The 16,649-nt window shown below is 43.2% G+C and overlaps 1 protein-coding gene across 4 annotated transcripts in view; it reads right to left on the bottom strand.

Moving 5' to 3' along the window:
* The window catches only part of TRIO (trio Rho guanine nucleotide exchange factor), a 363,915-nt gene that overhangs the window by 97,101 nt on the left and 250,165 nt on the right, over window positions 1-16,649 (bottom strand). For all 4 annotated transcript variants that reach the window (XM_027125334.1, XM_027125333.1, XM_027125336.1 and 1 more), the window contains exons 22-30: window positions 9,586-9,780; window positions 9,372-9,487; window positions 8,482-8,548; window positions 7,767-7,876; window positions 6,762-6,831; window positions 6,068-6,157; window positions 4,465-4,557; window positions 2,295-2,406; window positions 776-966 (exon numbers count right to left, since the gene is read on the bottom strand). In XM_027125334.1, the coding sequence (XP_026981135.1) occupies window positions 776-966; window positions 2,295-2,406; window positions 4,465-4,557; window positions 6,068-6,157; window positions 6,762-6,831; window positions 7,767-7,876; window positions 8,482-8,548; window positions 9,372-9,487; window positions 9,586-9,780 (1,044 nt within the window). The remainder of the gene's footprint in view (window positions 1-775; window positions 967-2,294; window positions 2,407-4,464; window positions 4,558-6,067; window positions 6,158-6,761; window positions 6,832-7,766; window positions 7,877-8,481; window positions 8,549-9,371; window positions 9,488-9,585; window positions 9,781-16,649) is intronic.

Genomic DNA, 16,649 nt, shown 5'->3' with positions numbered 1-16,649 from the left:
TGTTGAAAGGCCTCTGAGATATCGCCCACGCAGGGAAGGCGAGGATGACACCCGCCCGAGACTTTTTGGAGCGTCGACCTGTGGTTTATAGATACTTGTGTGGGGCTGCCACCCATGGAAAAGAGCACCAGGTGTGTTTCTCTTGCCCGGAAGTAGGCCGACAAGTTAAAGAAGAATTCAGATGCATCACTCTATCTACCAAGCGCTCAAGGGAGGCTGTCTCTAGGCAGGTGGGGCTGTGTATCTTTAAAACGATTTCTGCTTATAACATACATTTTCTCTAATAATGGTATTCTGCTGCTGTTTTTCATAAATGTATTTTTAATGAAAAAATCAAACTTCATCATTAAGAGCCCACAGTTAGCCACCCAGTAGGCTGCTTCAATAAATTCCAATGTCGGTGAATGAAATATTAATTATAATGAGATGAGAACTTACTTAATTATAGTCTAACATGATTGATTTATTTATAAAGCTAGTTAAGGCACACAGGAGATAAATAATTTAAGTTCACTTACGAAGTGTCTTCTTATGCTGCAGTTGGATTCTACGGAATTTAGAAAAAGCAAGTTTCCTAAGTCTAGGGACACTCAAACTCACAAGCGCCCTCCAGTGGACTCAAGGCCGTCAGAATTTCACTGAAGAAGCTGCTTCAGAGTCACACTTTAGGAGTTAGGAGGTTAAACTGAAGGCCACAAACAGTAATTTTTCTCTGACCACAAGAAGCTGCAACTGTGTCACCTTTAAACTTACAATTCTGAAGGCCTATACTTACAAACAATTTGCTTTTATAAAGGTACTTGCTTCTGCCACTGGAATCTTTCACTTCTTTACTAAACACTAAGGACATTTCAAAAAGGAAGAGGTGCCGTTCTCGACCCTTTCGAATTAAGGTTTTGGGGTCCCACACTTGGAAGGATTCCTGCAGGATGAGTTCTCCCTGAGACTCAATGTTTTCATCAAACCCTAGAACACGAAAAAAAGGAGGCACGGTCAATTTGAAAGAAAATGAAAAATGATGCAGTAGTAGCATCATGGCTACTTAAACATTTGCAAAACGCCCATCCACTCAGTCTCTGATTAAAGTTTCCCATCTGGGCCTCTGGCTACCCTTCCCTGGGGGGTTTTCTCTCCTCTGGACACGAAGCTCTTCAAGCCAGTCGGTCGCACTCTGGTCACTGGCTGCCGTTCACTGCGGCTGTCTCTTCCTGAAGTGGCCGACACCCAAGCAAGGCTTCTAGTTACGTGCCAGCCTCCAGGGGCACCCTCCTCTACGAGCAGAAGCCCCTCTGTGGCCGCTCGAGCCAGCACTACCCTTCCCAGCCCCCCGTGCGGCCAGGAGCAGCCACAAGCACGCTCACCTACGCCTGGGCCACAACTTCTGGTTTCTGCCCTTCGAGCTGTCCCCTCCCCGCTCTTTCCCCACCTCCTGCTAGATGGAAGGCTCACGTGGCCTTGACACACCCTGCAGCTGGCCAACCAGCAAAACATCCAAGGAGTGGAGAGAGACCAGCTGGACAGAGCCTGAGTGCCCGGTGACGCCCTGAGGGCTGCCCACCAGCTCGGGATTCTACATCAGAGGGGGAAAAGGTGCTCTGGCTTGGCCTCTGAGGTGGGGGGGTCTCTGTAACTAACAAACAGCAGCACCTCTGCCCTAACTGGGAAACTGTTCAATGGGACCAATGGTGACCACACAGGCTGGTCAACGCGTTTGGGGCAGGATGACTTCTTAAAATAACTGTGTAACCTGATAATGAGAGTTGAGCTGAAACACAGAAACAGCTTTCTTAAACAGAAGCATTCACGGAAATTATACCGGCGATGACCATTTTTAGGCGTATTTGTCTGATTCTCTTTTCGCCACGTTCCACGCGCTGTTTGGCCGCACGGGCAGGGATGTGGAACCTGCTCGGTTCACGGCTCTGGCAAGTGATGCCAGAGATGGGGAAGATTCCAGCGCTGTTAGGGGTTTTACAATCTTGGGGGATGGATCTACCTATCTTTCCACCTGTCCTTCTAACACAGAGACCAGGTAGCCGAAGGCAAGTGACCCAAGGCGCTCCCAGGGTTCAGAGTGTGGAGCGGCTGCTCTACAGTGAGGGGACAAGGACAGGCTTGTGATGAGGTGGAAGCATGTCATGTACTCCTTAAGGGAAGCAACGAGACCAATTATTGCAAAAAGAAGGCACCTGCACCTGCACTGATGACTCCTAACTAAACACAGAGGCACAAGGACGCGGGGGGTGGGGTGGGGGGGTGGACAGGTGGCGTCAGCAGGAGGCGGGAGGACGTACCTTCCAGCATGCTCAGGTGCATGGCGTCGTTGGCCCGTTTTGGCACACTGAGCATCACCTCCAGGCCGTCCTTAATCTCCCCCTTCCCCTCCTCGCAGCACGTGAGCAGCTCCTGTGGGAAACCGACACCGTGAACGAGCCCAGGAGAGCAAAATGCTCTGCTACGGAGGGCTTTGCAGAAATGAAAGAGTTTGTGAAAATCCACGACTTGCAAGATAAAAACAAACTGTGGTCAATTGGGCAGAGATTCGCATAGAGAGCGAATGATAAACCTGAACTGCTTCTTAATCCAATGGATGCAAGGGTGTGTCCTGCTCAAATCAGGACGTTTCTTCAGTTCAGAGGAAACCAGATGCAGTCAGAGATTAAAACAAAGTTAGTGTCCACGTCAACTACCGAGCCTCAAAAACGACAAATGAAATATTTAAGCAGTGTAGCAAAGCACAGTCAGCTAGTGGTTACATCCGAAGGTCAAGCCAGAGTCCAGTTAGTACTGCTCTGCTTGCACAGGATCCCAGCATGATTCTGAGCCCTCTGGTGCCATGAACACGACGCCCCCTCTGCCCTGGAGCTGCCCTGTCTCACAGCGGGAACAGCATCGCTGCACAGTTACCTACAGGGAAACGCTTCTTCTCTGTGCTGGGACATTCAGAAAGCTCTAATGATTGCAGCACGCCTCCCCGGGCATAAGATCTGCGTAGGGGAACGCCTGTCATTAGAGGAGTGACAGCAGGACAACAGATTCACATTCTGGTGGGCTCCAAGGTATTTTCTCACCAGCGCATCTATGATTTTTATCAGGCAGTGACAGTAACAACACCTTTCTGTGTCCTGGGGCTCAACAAGAGGGACGTGGCCCTGCAGTCATACCCTGGATGGTTTCGGGCAATGCAGCTGCCTGACAGGCCCCTCTTCTCATGGCCAGATGGTGTGCACCTATTATTCTGAGCAGCTTGGCAAAAAGTGCTTTAAAACTGCAATGCGCTGAGACTAACATCACTGTCAGAAAACCCTCCTTGCTGGGGAGCTCAGCATAGCTCATGACTGCTCTCTTGAAGAACCCCTGGGCAGAATAAAGTCAGGTTTATAAATTAAAGCAGAGGTTTAATAGTGAATGACTACATGTGAGGTCACTGAGGAAGAGATCTTTACTAGAACCACGTGCTAAAAACAAAACCCATCAATCCTGAGGACGCTAAGAGGTAAATTGCCTTTGCAGAATTAGAAAGCAAAGGGCAAACGTGAATATAAACAACTTAGCCTCCTGACTTTCATTTCATGTTTACAGCAACCACTTATTTCTGCCGTGGTGGTCATAAAATCACTTAATGGGGTTCTGATAGGGAAGTGCAGGAGAGCTTTTCCAATGTAAGAATGCCATAATGGTATCCCTTCACCAAAGAATGTAGCCACTTTTTACTGTTTCTAGATTTTTTTGTGTTAACAAAAAGGGTAAAAGTAAGGGTTTCAGGCATTCATAACTTCATCTTCTGTATTTCTTTTATATCTAGAAAAATTACATGATCATCTCCTATTGCTGTGTTAGGACCGAACTGGGGACTTAGTTGGGTTCATGCAATGTTCTTACTGGGATGAACGGATGTGGGTACATTGTAATGTTTAATAACATTCACCAGCCAAGGAAACGGTGGGGTAAACAGCATGAGATAGAGTTTGTAAATTATTTTTCTTGTAGTCAAGAAAATGTGCGTCAGTTATATATAATGAATTCTGTAACAACTCTTATCACAAATTCTAAGTTTTCTTCACCATTCTATCGTCAGAACTAATCGTTATTTGATTTTTACAAGTGTGATTTTAACTATAATCATTCATAACCAAGAAACAGCAGAGGTCAGTCTGATACAAGTCATACTGGGAACAATGGTACTAAATCGTCCAGGCTTGACAATTTTTCCTTCCTTCCTCATTTTATGTCAGGGGCTAGGGTCAGTCAACAGAGTTCAGGTGCATAATCAAGGAATATACTATTCTTTACCAGATGCACTGACAAATCGGTAGGGGCAATAAATGGCAATGAGTTATAAAATAACATTAATTTGCTAGGTGTTATTTCAAAAACTCAGGGTACTTTATATACATAAAACAATGTCAAAATGATAATGCACAGTGCATAAAATTTTTCAGGCTGAAGAGGCTTCATACATACTTTTAAAAGGAGCTGATACTTCGTTATTCGCTGAACAGGTTTAATAAGGTAGGAAGAGATGGAATTGGCTAATCCATGCCGCTGTTGTATCTCCTGAATTAAAAAAAAGCATACACACACACACACACCACTGTGTAAGTCAGATAACAGGAACTAAAAATTTACATTCATTTACTCTCACGATGAATACACACAAACCACTTTTTCTAAAGTAGAAATCACTACTGCTTCTTTTAATAAGCTCAACATAAAAATAACAAATCTCGGTCATCATTTTGAATACTAAAGACACAGTGTTTCCCCTATATTACAGGCCTCCACGTGCAGAGGTCAAGCAGGGAAGCCAACCACTCCTGGTGCCGTCATCACTGTGCCTGCCCGGCAGTCAGACTCTCCCACTGCAGCTCCTGAAGCTTCGGCCACGTGCGCACCCTCGCCACAGACCACATCGCAACCCTCCCTACTGGAGGCTTCCTTCGCCCTCGCTATAAGGAAGTCCTCTCTCCTGCTTGCTCTCATTTTCACATTTGCTCTTAGCTCTTGGCATCCTCCTTAGGGCACGGGTTTTTTTTAATGACTTTTGATTCCAAACAGCACGTGTGCCATACGCTCAATAAGGCCTTCAATAATCCTAACTGCATAGAGCCACAGTGTTGGGCTCCACGTAATGGCAAAGACCCAGGGTCGTGTGAAATATTGGAAAGAGAAGGCCTCACTGGGCTGGGAGCAGGGCTTCGTATTCACCCAGGCAGTGACGTGTAACTACTGGTCATGAGAATGGCAACTAAAATAGGGGCATCTACAGGCAGGGCTCCACCTCAAAAGACAGGAGCTAAAATGTATCCTAACTTCCCAGACTTTCGGAGAAGAGCAGATGATCACACTCGGCCATGTACAAACAAAAAGACGGAAACAAGTCTAATACCCCCGTGGCCTCGTGCACCAAATTAGACGTAAAATTCGAAAGTACCTTATCTTTTAATCAAAATTTATTTGGCACACGTTTGACTCTGTTCTGGAAACCCCCCAATCACTCTATATATTATATCATGAGGCTCCACCACCGTTTGTACTAAATAACCTCCCCGCAACATGGTCCCACAAAAGACGAACTGTGTTTACACCAATGAGAATATAATTAATGAACGTCCCGACGGTCTGAGCTGTTAGAGAGCTATTTGTAAAATTGTACTGATAGGCCACTTCTGGAAGTGAATAACATCATGAAATTGAAATGGGAAAATAAATGATCGAAAAAGATCCAAAGTTATTTTTTGATAGAGGGGAAAAGAAGCTTAATAGTTAATACTCATACTTTTTACATGATATTATATGTAAAAATTTAATGACTATATATAAATTGTAAGTAATGACATATACACACATGTATATATTAAAATCTGAATTTTTTACAGATATACAGCTTGAAGTATTTGAGAAGCATCTTTTAAAAACAGAATATAAGAAAATCCCATTATAAATGTGATAGATAAAAATGGTATCATGCCATCCATTAGGTGAAAGTTATGAGTCATGCTGCATTTTATGTACACGAAATGCAACTCAGAAAATATCACAGCTTCTTTAGTAATCTCTTACTTACATCAAAGTAGGATCCTGCATGCTCTAATATCAGCTGAGTAGAATCAGGCTTATTTTTGCAATATGTGACATACATCTGAAACTTGTCTGCCTATATAAACAAAAAGAAAATTAGACTATCTCTTTCAAATGACAAAAAATCAAATTATGATAAACTTTTATGTAGAAAAGAAGCTGTGTGTATAAATGAAATTCAAGCCTCCAATTTAAGAAACGCTGCTTTATAAAGAAACTATTAAAATAAGAAACACATCCTGCTAATAGGACACACGTCCTCCCCTGGCATGGAGAGTCGGGGCTGGATGCCGGCCCCCCTTCCCATGATGCTATATGCAAACGTGAGTGTCACAATTAGAGAGCAGGGCCTGATCACCAGGTCACTTGCCTCCTTCCCTCCCTCCCGACCGGACAATCCTCCCAGGCAGGGCTGGGCACTCACGATTACCCGTGAATCCCCAGGGCCATGAAGAGGCCTGACACACTAACTCAAACATTCTATCTCAAACCATCACTACTATCAATAAAAAGTTTATTCCACATTAATAACTAGCTGGAGAATGTAATTCTTTGAGGTAAAGTCTATTTCTCTCTCTGTAGACACCAGGAGAAAATGGCGACACTTGAGAAATGAACAGTATTCCTTCCAACTTCCCTCAAAGCAACTGTGACAGAACAAGCGGCTGAGGTTTCATTACCCAGGTTACAAAGCAATGTCCAACATCCTCTGGCAACTGTTCATATTTTTCCAGCTCTTTGAGGAATATGCTGCAGAGACAGAAAACGATACTAAATGATTACGGTGTTTTAAAACATTTTACTAGTGAGATATGCCGGGAATTAGACCAAGCATACCGTGAATTCAGACAATGTCTGAACTTCATCATTTTAATTAAATGCAGTGAAAACTGTAACTTCTAGATTTTAATTTAACAAAATGTAGAGCAAGTGCTCTGAACTAGGGTAAATTATTGCGACTTTCAAGGAGTTAACCAGTTTAGCCTTTGAACACTTTCAACAGTAGCTTACTTCTGGGAAAGTGGTATGTTTAGTAGCTAAGGACATAAGTTAGGGAGGTAAACACTCAACCTAGAGAACCCATTTAGATTCTAGCATCTTTGCTGGGGTGGAGGGCAGGGAAGCGAGGACGACACTGCCCCCTCTGGCCCAGCATCATCTTTCCACAGGCTATTTGGGCTGCACAGACTCCACCTAGAGGAGCTTCTGCTGCCTTTTTTTTGATCTTGAAAATAAAACCATGTTCCTCCTCCTATGGCCTGTGGAAAGGGCACTTTATTTTGGTCACACTACACATCTGTTTAGTCCTCAGTTCCTTCCTCCTTCTTATTAGAAAAGACCAAACACCAGCCAGCAGCCCCACAGAGGGCAATTCTTTCTTTTAACCCTAAGAAGTAACTGATGCAGCAGCTGATGACAAAGGCTTGAGAGAAGTTAGGGTTCCTACAAAACCAGCTTTCAGTTTTCCTAATCTCATTTCTATAAAAAGTAAATACAAAGTTGAGTCTCTGCTAAAATCGTCTCTAGAATGTCTGTCCTTGTGAAGCAAGTCTGGCAGGCTTCCTGCAAATTTCAACAAAATCACTGGAATCTATGCTTATTTACTGGAAACTTTCACTTGTCATGAAACTTCAGCACACATTTCCAGAGTGGCTAATGAGGTCCCCAAAGATAAAGCCACTCACTTATTGTGAAACTCATAGATTTCCTGCATGTTCCCGAAGATAACGAGCTCTTTGTTCACAATGCCGGGCGGGATCTCCTCCACACCACTGGTCATTTCCCACAGGTAGGTCTGGCCGGGAGGGAAACAGAGAGGGTTAGACGAAAACCCACACCTCATCTTCCAGAAACAGGTACTCCTGGCCTCTGTGAATACGTACCCAGGGTTAATGTATAACTGAAAATATATCTTAACAATACAACCTTTTGCAAAAAAAAAACACGAGGAACTATTTTTTAAAAATCTCAGTTGTTATTAATACTTGAGAATAGTTTCCATACTTTTGAGCTCTAAATGCATTCCCAGCTTCAAATTTTGGGATAAACCTACTCCACAAGGTACGGCAAAGATTCGTTAAACTACTCAGCATCAGCTGGCAATCATCACGGTAGGCACAGTTCTCTGAAGCTGCTGTAAAATTCTACACAGAGAGAATGTCAGCCAGGCCATCATGTGGTAAATGGAATGAGAGGATTAGTGCTGCATCATCTCTGTAATGAGCAACAACACGCCTAGAACTTCACAGAAGTGCAGCAACGTGCACAGAAGGCTGCTCGTGCGCACTTCAAATCTCCAAAATAACAACAAAACGTGATTATTTTAAGAACTGCCAACAGGTAAGAATAAACAGCGACACTGTACTCCATCTAAATAAATAAGCAGAAAAACTTACTTACATCCATACACTCCCGGAGGTCTCTTACATAAGCCTTTTCAGTTTGAATTAGCTCAGCCATTATGAACCTTAAAGCAGAGGAAAAGACAGCAACTAGTTTAGTTCACGGTCAGGATACATGCTTATTTTAACTATTTACTTTTAGGGTCTATGAAATAATAAGGTGGTTGAAAAAGCATTCGTCAGTGATATGTTCTGGAGAATTCAAGCAAGAATAGAAGAATTAACAGTATCCAGTCACCAATTCAAAGGAAAAAACATTCTGGAAAAAATTCTGTTAAGGTACCTACTGGTCATGGTTTCTCAACTTGGCAGTATTGACATTTGGGGCTGGAGGATGCTTTGCTGTGGGACTGTCCTGTGCCTTATAAAACGTTTCACAGCATCCCTGGTTCCGCCCACTAGATGCCAGTAGCCCTCCCCTCTCCCCACTGGGTGACAACCAAAAATGTCTCCACATATTGCCAAATGTCCGTCCAGGGGGACAAAGCTGGCCCCGACTGAGAACCACTGGTTTAGGGCAATCTTTTGTCTTTATTAATATTTAGTACAGTTTACTAATTAGCAACTTCCAAACAGCTGCACTTGTGTCATTAATTTCTTCTCCTTAGTACCATTACTCATGACCTATTGATGACAAATGACACTAAAACAACTTGTCAACCACATATGAAATGGGAGCGCATGGACAAAACAACAAGATACTGTTTCTGCATCAGGTGACACTGGACACAGTGGCATTTTTGCTGTAAAAACTAAGCACATTCAGAGCAATGAAAAGTATTAACACTGCTTGATTTCAAAGCACACACAGGAGTAAGCATCTTTGTCCAAGTGACATTTTCTTCACTTTGTCAATGAATCCTGGCAGGTTCTTAAAGACAAGCTTACTCTTTCCTGCGGGCAGATTTCCGTTTTTCTTCATTAAGTTCATGAGCGGCATCGCGGAGTTTCACCTCTGACCCGGGGATACTGGCCGGAATGATATCTAGCTGAAGACTTTTACTCTGTGGAATAAGGGAGTCAATGAACTTCAGTTAATTAAATCGACAAACAGTACGAAGAAGAAAACAGTCATTTATTCAATTTGCACAAAGCAATTTACCGATTTGTTGGAATCTGAAGAAATCCCCAGGGCTTTCTCCAAAGAGGTCCTGTACTTCTCCATCCGCAGAGAGAAATCTCTGTACCTCTTATCCACTGCAGTGACACATTTTTTTATCTCTGCCGCATGGGCATGCCCCTTTTCACAAAAGCCATCAGCCAGCTGTATCAATAGCTTCACTCTCTCTTTGGTTTGCTGCAAAAAAACAACAGGAAAGTATTGTGAAGCAAATGAACCCAACTGCCAGAAACCAGAAACACAGTGGCAACTTGCCTACAACTCTGAGCTCTGAACAGGAAAATAACTGCTGGTGACAGAAACTCAGACTGAAACCCTAAGTCCACCCAATTCATCTCCCCGATCCTAGACTGGCTCCATTTCCTCAGCTCTTCTGCAATGAATGGCATTTTTACGACCTCGAGGAAAAAGCCTGGACGGTCTTTGGACGGCGTCTTCACCTGGTAGATGGTCAGTCACTCTGCAAAATGGACAAGTGGGCGCTCACTCAGGACGGCCTCTACATCCCACGACTCTCCTCCCGTGAAGGCCACAGGTAGTGCTTACAGACACCTCCCGCCTTACGCCTGTTTAGTCTGTGTCCCCACCTAGACCGAAAGCCCTTTTAGGGCAGCAGCCGTCTGAGATTTTCATTCTCCTGGAGGCTATGTGGCTAAGCGCCCGCCGCCGCCCCCGGCAGATACTCAACCAAATCCCTGACGCCGCAGCATCACAGCACGCGCTCGTTTCTTCTTTAATTCTCAGTAGACCCGGAGGAAAAGCCACGACTAGGGAAGCTGCCTTCATAGAGGTATTTTAAACTTAGTCCCTGTTTTAAAACTCTCTCTCAGAAATACACTTATTTCATTTTATATGCACATAGAAAGATCTTTAAGTATGACTTTCCTACTTTTATAGCTACGGATAACCATAAAACACTGGTCCGACAGACAGATGGATAGATGGATACATACATACATACGGCAGTGATTTCACTCAAATCTGATTCTTCAACAGATTTTTCGTCACATCCGTTTCACTCATTATCTCACGCATTACGACTTACTACTTGTATCATTTGTTACCATTTCATTTGGCCCTTAGGCTTCCTTCAACGTTCCCACTGGCACTTCGTAGGAGTACAGTTACTCTTCTGCTACGGAACCTGCTTTTCTCACTTAGGCTTTAACTAGAAAATCTTTATGACTAACACTCAGGAAATTGACTTTAAAAATCCCCCAAAGGAAGGAGGTCAGGGTTCAAAACCTGGATAAACTATCTTACTTTGTACAATAAAAGTTTTGAGCAGAGTTCACTAGGCAGCCTGCAGAGCCAGCTGTGAACATCCTCAGACTCTACACGAACGGCCCCCGGGCTCCTCCACAGGGTCCAGCTTGCCCACCATCCCTCCAGGCTTGCTGGCCTCCGCCTCTGTGTACCAGTGCCCCTTCCACCCGGAATGCTGTTCCCCTGGACGTCTCCATGGTTTCTTCACGCTTTGCTCGAATAAAGGCCACTTCTCACCGGCCTCCCTAACCCTCACGACTGCCACGTGCCTCCCTCACCCTGTCTGCTCTGCTCTGCCCCACAGCACGCCTCACCCTCCCAAGAGGTGTAATTCACTTGCTAAGATCACTGCCTGTCTCTCTCCTGGTTAGAATGCACCTGCCAGCAGCCAGGGACATTTGCTTCCTCTGCTCACTAGTATCTCACACACCTTCTACGTGTCTGGCACATGGTGGCCATCTACCAAATATTTATTGAGATAATAAATTAACATTAGGTCCTTTATGCAAGTGTGTATACACCTGCAACTTTAATGGGAGTGGTAGTTACTTTTAACTGGCATGAAAACATACTTTACAAAAAAACTACAGGAAAACAGAACTCCAGAGATATTAATACCTCTGTGAAAAATACTGCTATTGCAAATTGCATAAAAGCTGTTTATTGGAGAAAGTCAGCCAAACAAAACACTCTGAAAGTTTTTAGGGCCTTCATCTTGTGTGGATATGAACTCAAGTAGAGTGAGCTAAAAGGAAAATATCTGTCAAACAAACCTTCTGACTTGTGATCAACACGATACCTTTCTGGTTAAGACAAGCCCAATTATATAGCAAGGAAGTAAGAAATCAAAGCTTCAGACTTGGAAGCATAAATTCCAAAACGGATTTAAGTTAGAAACATTATTAAATTTTAATATCAAAGAGAATTGACATGGCCGATACAGGATTTTTAAAAAATCAGGTTGCCTAAAGAAGGTTTTGCTGTTTACCAAGATATTAATCTTCTGAAAAGCACGGGGAAGTTGGGTTTTACCACCATTTAAGCATTTCTTTTCCACTGTCATGAATGACATCAGTGGAGGGCACTGCAAACAGCTGACCCTTGAACAACTCAGGGGTTGGGGTGCTGACCCCTGCGTCTCACTTCTCACCCCGCCCCCATGAAGTCCACATCCGAGGCTTCAATGGGACCAGGCAGTACTATAGTACGTATTTGTTGACAAAATTCTGAGTATAAGTGGACCCACACAGCTCAACCCCGTGTTGTCCAAGGGCCCCTTAATCTTTAAGGGGTTAAGAAAGTTATTTCATGCTTTAAGCAGTGGGGACATAGAAGTGAAGATAAAAAAGATAATGCATCTTACCTACATTAAAACAGAAAACAAAAGCCACCAAGAAACTAAAGGAAGATCTTCATATATGTCAAAAACACATCACAAAACAGACCTAGCTGCAAGCACGTGACGCCGACAGGCTGAGTCTATGAAATTAGATACAGAACAAAAGGTTTCCTATAGGCAAAGGCTGGTAGATCTATAAATCTTCCCTTTGCAAACTTCATTTAAACAAAAATGCTCATCAGATAGTCAAAGGCTTCTTGAGGAGACCTGCCGAAGCCTCTCTATCAAAGATGGCAACCCTCCCCTCCCCCCTGGTTTTTTCTCTTATTTAACATGTGTGTATATATATATTTACTCATTTATCATGTTATTGCTCGTTTCTCTAACTAGAACGTGCAATCCATGAGCTCTGCACCAATGAGTGGTTCCTGGTATATTGTAGAGGCCAATAAATAACTAAGTGAATGAATGGTGCGATCAAAATTAAGTAGGATGAACCTGCTAATCCATGAACCTTTTATAACGGTGTATTTTTAACTGGTATTTTTATTTATTTATTTTTTTGTGGTACGCGGGCCTCTCACTGTTGTGGCCTCTCCCATTGCGGAGCACAGGCTCCGGACACGCAGGCTCAGCGGCCACGGCTCACGGGCTCAGCCGCTCCGCGGCATGTGGGATCCTCCCGGACGAGGGCACAAATCCGTGTCCCCTGCATCGGCAGGCAGACTCTCAACCACTGCGCCACCAGGGAAGCCCCTTAACTGGTATTTTTAAAATGCATTCACAGAATTCAAAATTCAAAAGGTACAAAAGGACACGAAGTGAAAAGCCTTCTCACTCCACATTCACCTGTTACCTGTATCAGCTTCTTGTGTACCACCCCGGAGATGTTCTATTATACACAAGCAAGTGCGTGTATGTATGTGTATTTTTCTCCCTTCCCTTTTTTGCATAAATGCCTATGATAAGCACTGTGCGGCACCTAGCATTTTCATTTAACAACTCTTGCTTATCCTTCACTATCAGGACACAGTTCCCTCCTTGTTTGTATAAGAGATTGTTATGAAAGCAGATTTTCATTTTTGAAGAGTATAAATATAATCTCAACAACCTCATCTTTACGCATAATCAAGGGACTGGAGAAAAATAAAGGCAGACCGAACGTTGAAGTCCACATGCTCATGAGAGCTTTACTCATCATGTTCTCAGGTAATCAGAAAGGATGCATATTCAATGGTCTCAGACACTTTGTAGCAAAGTAAGGCACTTGGCATGGGGGACAAAGTTGTGAAGGTCTTAGTAAGGCAGTGGGTTTCAAACTTGAGTGTGCATAAAACCACCTGGTGAGCTTGTTAGACATGCTCCTTTTCAAGCCTTGCTCCCAGAGAGTCCAAGTCAGTACGTGCCTGGTGAAGACAGAAATCTGCTTTTAAGGAAACACCCACGGCCTGGATGCCGATGGTGCTTAAAAGCATTCTGAGAAATTACTGCCTTGAGTTGCAAAGGAATCAAGCTGAGTCTTAATCAGAGAGTGAGGAGAGGTTTCATTTCCATGAACCCTAAAAATGTTACAATACTAATTATGTAACTACTGAACTGGAAGATGTCATGTCAGAACGAAGGATTTTCTACGTAACAAGAGAAAAATGACTTCTTAGAAGACGCTAAGACAGAGGGACAGAAGGCTAGCAAGAGCATCATTTCAACACGAAAAACTGAATGATGTCGCCAAGCACCAGGGCAGGCGCTTTCTGATTAAAAGAAAAGGAGCCAGAAACCAAGGAAAAAATGCTAAGAAAAAAACCTGAGAGGTGCTCTTTTCAAAACCTATCAGTTCCTCTTAGCAAAACTAATTCAGTATATACCCAACAAAAGAAACAGCTCTATTTGGGAAATAGAAAGATCAGATGTCACCTTTGATTTCAGATGCTTATTTTTAAAATAAAATACAGGTAAAAATATGCCTGTTACTGCTCATTCTTCCCAAAACCACAACCCAAGTCTGAGGAAAAGGGCAAACTAGAAATAATGGAAAAATCCCTTTGTACGTGCTCCACTGGTGGCACAAAGCTGCCACGCTACTCAGCTCTAGATGACGACATTCCCACCACAACCTGTGTGCGTGGCATGGCATCCCCTGGAGCTGGGCAGTGAACAGCTGTCTGGCTGTACGCATGGCTTGCAGAACGCAGCATCCATGGAAATTTAAGTCAGTGCAAATGAGCAAAGCTTAAATCTACCTGAGTGTATCTTAGGCATTTTCTTACTATCTGTAACCAAAGGACATTCAATGAAACAAATATAAATCACATAAGGCACACAATAACTGTATTTATTATCCAATTATTAACAAAAAATAAGAATTATTCGGCCAAACATGTACTGCAGCTAGAGGAAGGAAAAGATATGATCCTTACCTGCAGAGGTACGACAGGTCAGCTCCCCTTAACCGAGCGGGCGGGGGCCCCCTCGGAGCGTTCACGGCCCCTCTGGGTGTGGCTCGCCCTACCCAAATGCTCCTGCTGCCAGGCCTCCCCACTGAGCCCCGCTACACTGTGTGTCCTCCAGAACAGAGACCAGGGGTTCCCACAGCCCGGCACCGAGAGCCTGAATGGAAAAGGTACACTTCCAGCTTGGGATGGAGGGTAGCTGAGAAGAGAGCCCCGGGAAGAAAGAACAGCAGGACTCAGAAGGTGTTACAGAATGTATCAAAAAGGAAAAATAAACATAATACAAAGTAGCTGTTGTCACTCTAAACGATTTAAAAATTCCCCATGGATATGTTTTCAAAGCCAAGTTAAGGGCCACACAAGAAATTCAATCTTTTTACTTTATAGGAACATTTTTTTTTTTTAGGAACACTTTTTCTTTTTTTTTAAGTTTTAATTTTATATTGGAGTATAGCCAATTAACAGTGCTGTGATAGTTTCAGGTGCACAGCAAAGCAACTCAGCCATATATACACGAGTCCATTCGCCCCAGACTCCCCTCCCATTCAGGCTGCCACATAACACTGAGCAGAGTTCCCTGTGCTATACAGTAGGTCCTTGTTGGTTATCCTTTTTAAATATAGTAGTACATATACACCACTTCTTTCTTTGTTGTTTTTTTTTCAATATAACCTTTTATTTTATTTCTTTTAACATCTTTATTGGAGGATAATTGCTTTACATTGTTGTGTTAGTTTCTGCTATAAAACAAAGTGAACCAGCGGTACATACACATATATACCCATATCTCCTCCCTCTTGCGTCTCCCTCCCAACCCTCCCTATCCTACCCCTCTAGGTGGTCACAAAGCACCAAGCTGATCTCCCTGTGCTATGCGGCTGCTTCTCACTAGCTATCTATTTTACATTTGGTAGTGTTCATATGTCAATGCCACTCTCTCACTTCGTCCCAGCTTACCCTTCCCCCTCCCCATATCCTCAAGTCCATTCTCTACGTCTGCGCCTTTATTCCTGTCCTGCCCTGCCCCTAGGTTCTTCAGAACCTTTTTTTTTTTTTTTAGATTCCATATATATGTGTTAGCATACAGTATTTGTTTTTCTCTTTCTGACTTACTTCATTCTGTATGACAGACTCTAGGTCCATCCACCTCACTACAAATAACTCAATTTCATTTCTTTTTATGGCTGAATAATATTCCATTGTATATATGTGCCACATCTTCTTTATCCATTCATCTGTTGATGGACACTTAGGTTGTTTCCATGTCCTGGCTACTGTAAATAGAGCTACAATGAACACTGTGGTACATGACTCTTTTTGAATTATAGTTTTCTCAGGGTATATGCCCAGTAGTGAGATTGCTGGGTCATATGGTAGGTCTATTTTTAGTTTTTTAAGGAACCTCCATACTGTTCTCCATAGTGGCCATATCAATTTACATTCCCACCAACGGTGCAAGAGGGTTCCCTTTTCTCCAAACCTTCTCCAGCATTTATTGTTTGTAGATTTTTTGATGATGGCCATTCTGACAGGTGTGAGGTTACCTCATTGTAGTTTTGATTTGCATTTCTCTAGTGATTAGTGATGTTGAGCATCCTTTCATGCGTTTGTTGGCAATCTGTATATCTTCTTTGGAGAAATGTCTACTTAGGTCTTCTGCCCATTTTTGGATTGGGTTGTTTGTTTTTTTGAAATTGAGCTGCATGAACTGCTTGTATATTTTGGAGATTAATCCTTTGTCCATTGCTTCGTTTACAAATATTTTCTCCCATTCTGAGGGTTGTCTTTTTGTCTTATGGTTTTCTTTGCTATGCAAAAGGTTTTAAGTTTCATTAGGTCCCATTTGTTTATTTTTGGTTTTATATCCATTTCTCCAGGAGGTGGGTCAAAAAGGATCTTGCTGTGATTTATGTCATAGTGTTCTGCCTGTTTTCCTCCAAGAGTTTTATAGTGTCTGGCCTTAAATTTAGGTCTTTAATCCATTTGGAGTT

The sequence above is a fragment of the Aethalodelphis obliquidens genome, unplaced genomic scaffold (assembly GCF_003676395.1).
Source record: "Aethalodelphis obliquidens isolate GAN/ISIS:26980383/991018 unplaced genomic scaffold, ASM367639v1 scaffold29, whole genome shotgun sequence".
In the NCBI taxonomy this organism is placed as follows: domain Eukaryota; kingdom Metazoa; phylum Chordata; class Mammalia; order Artiodactyla; family Delphinidae; genus Aethalodelphis; species Aethalodelphis obliquidens.
This window is presented reverse-complemented; position numbering and strand designations above follow the sequence as displayed.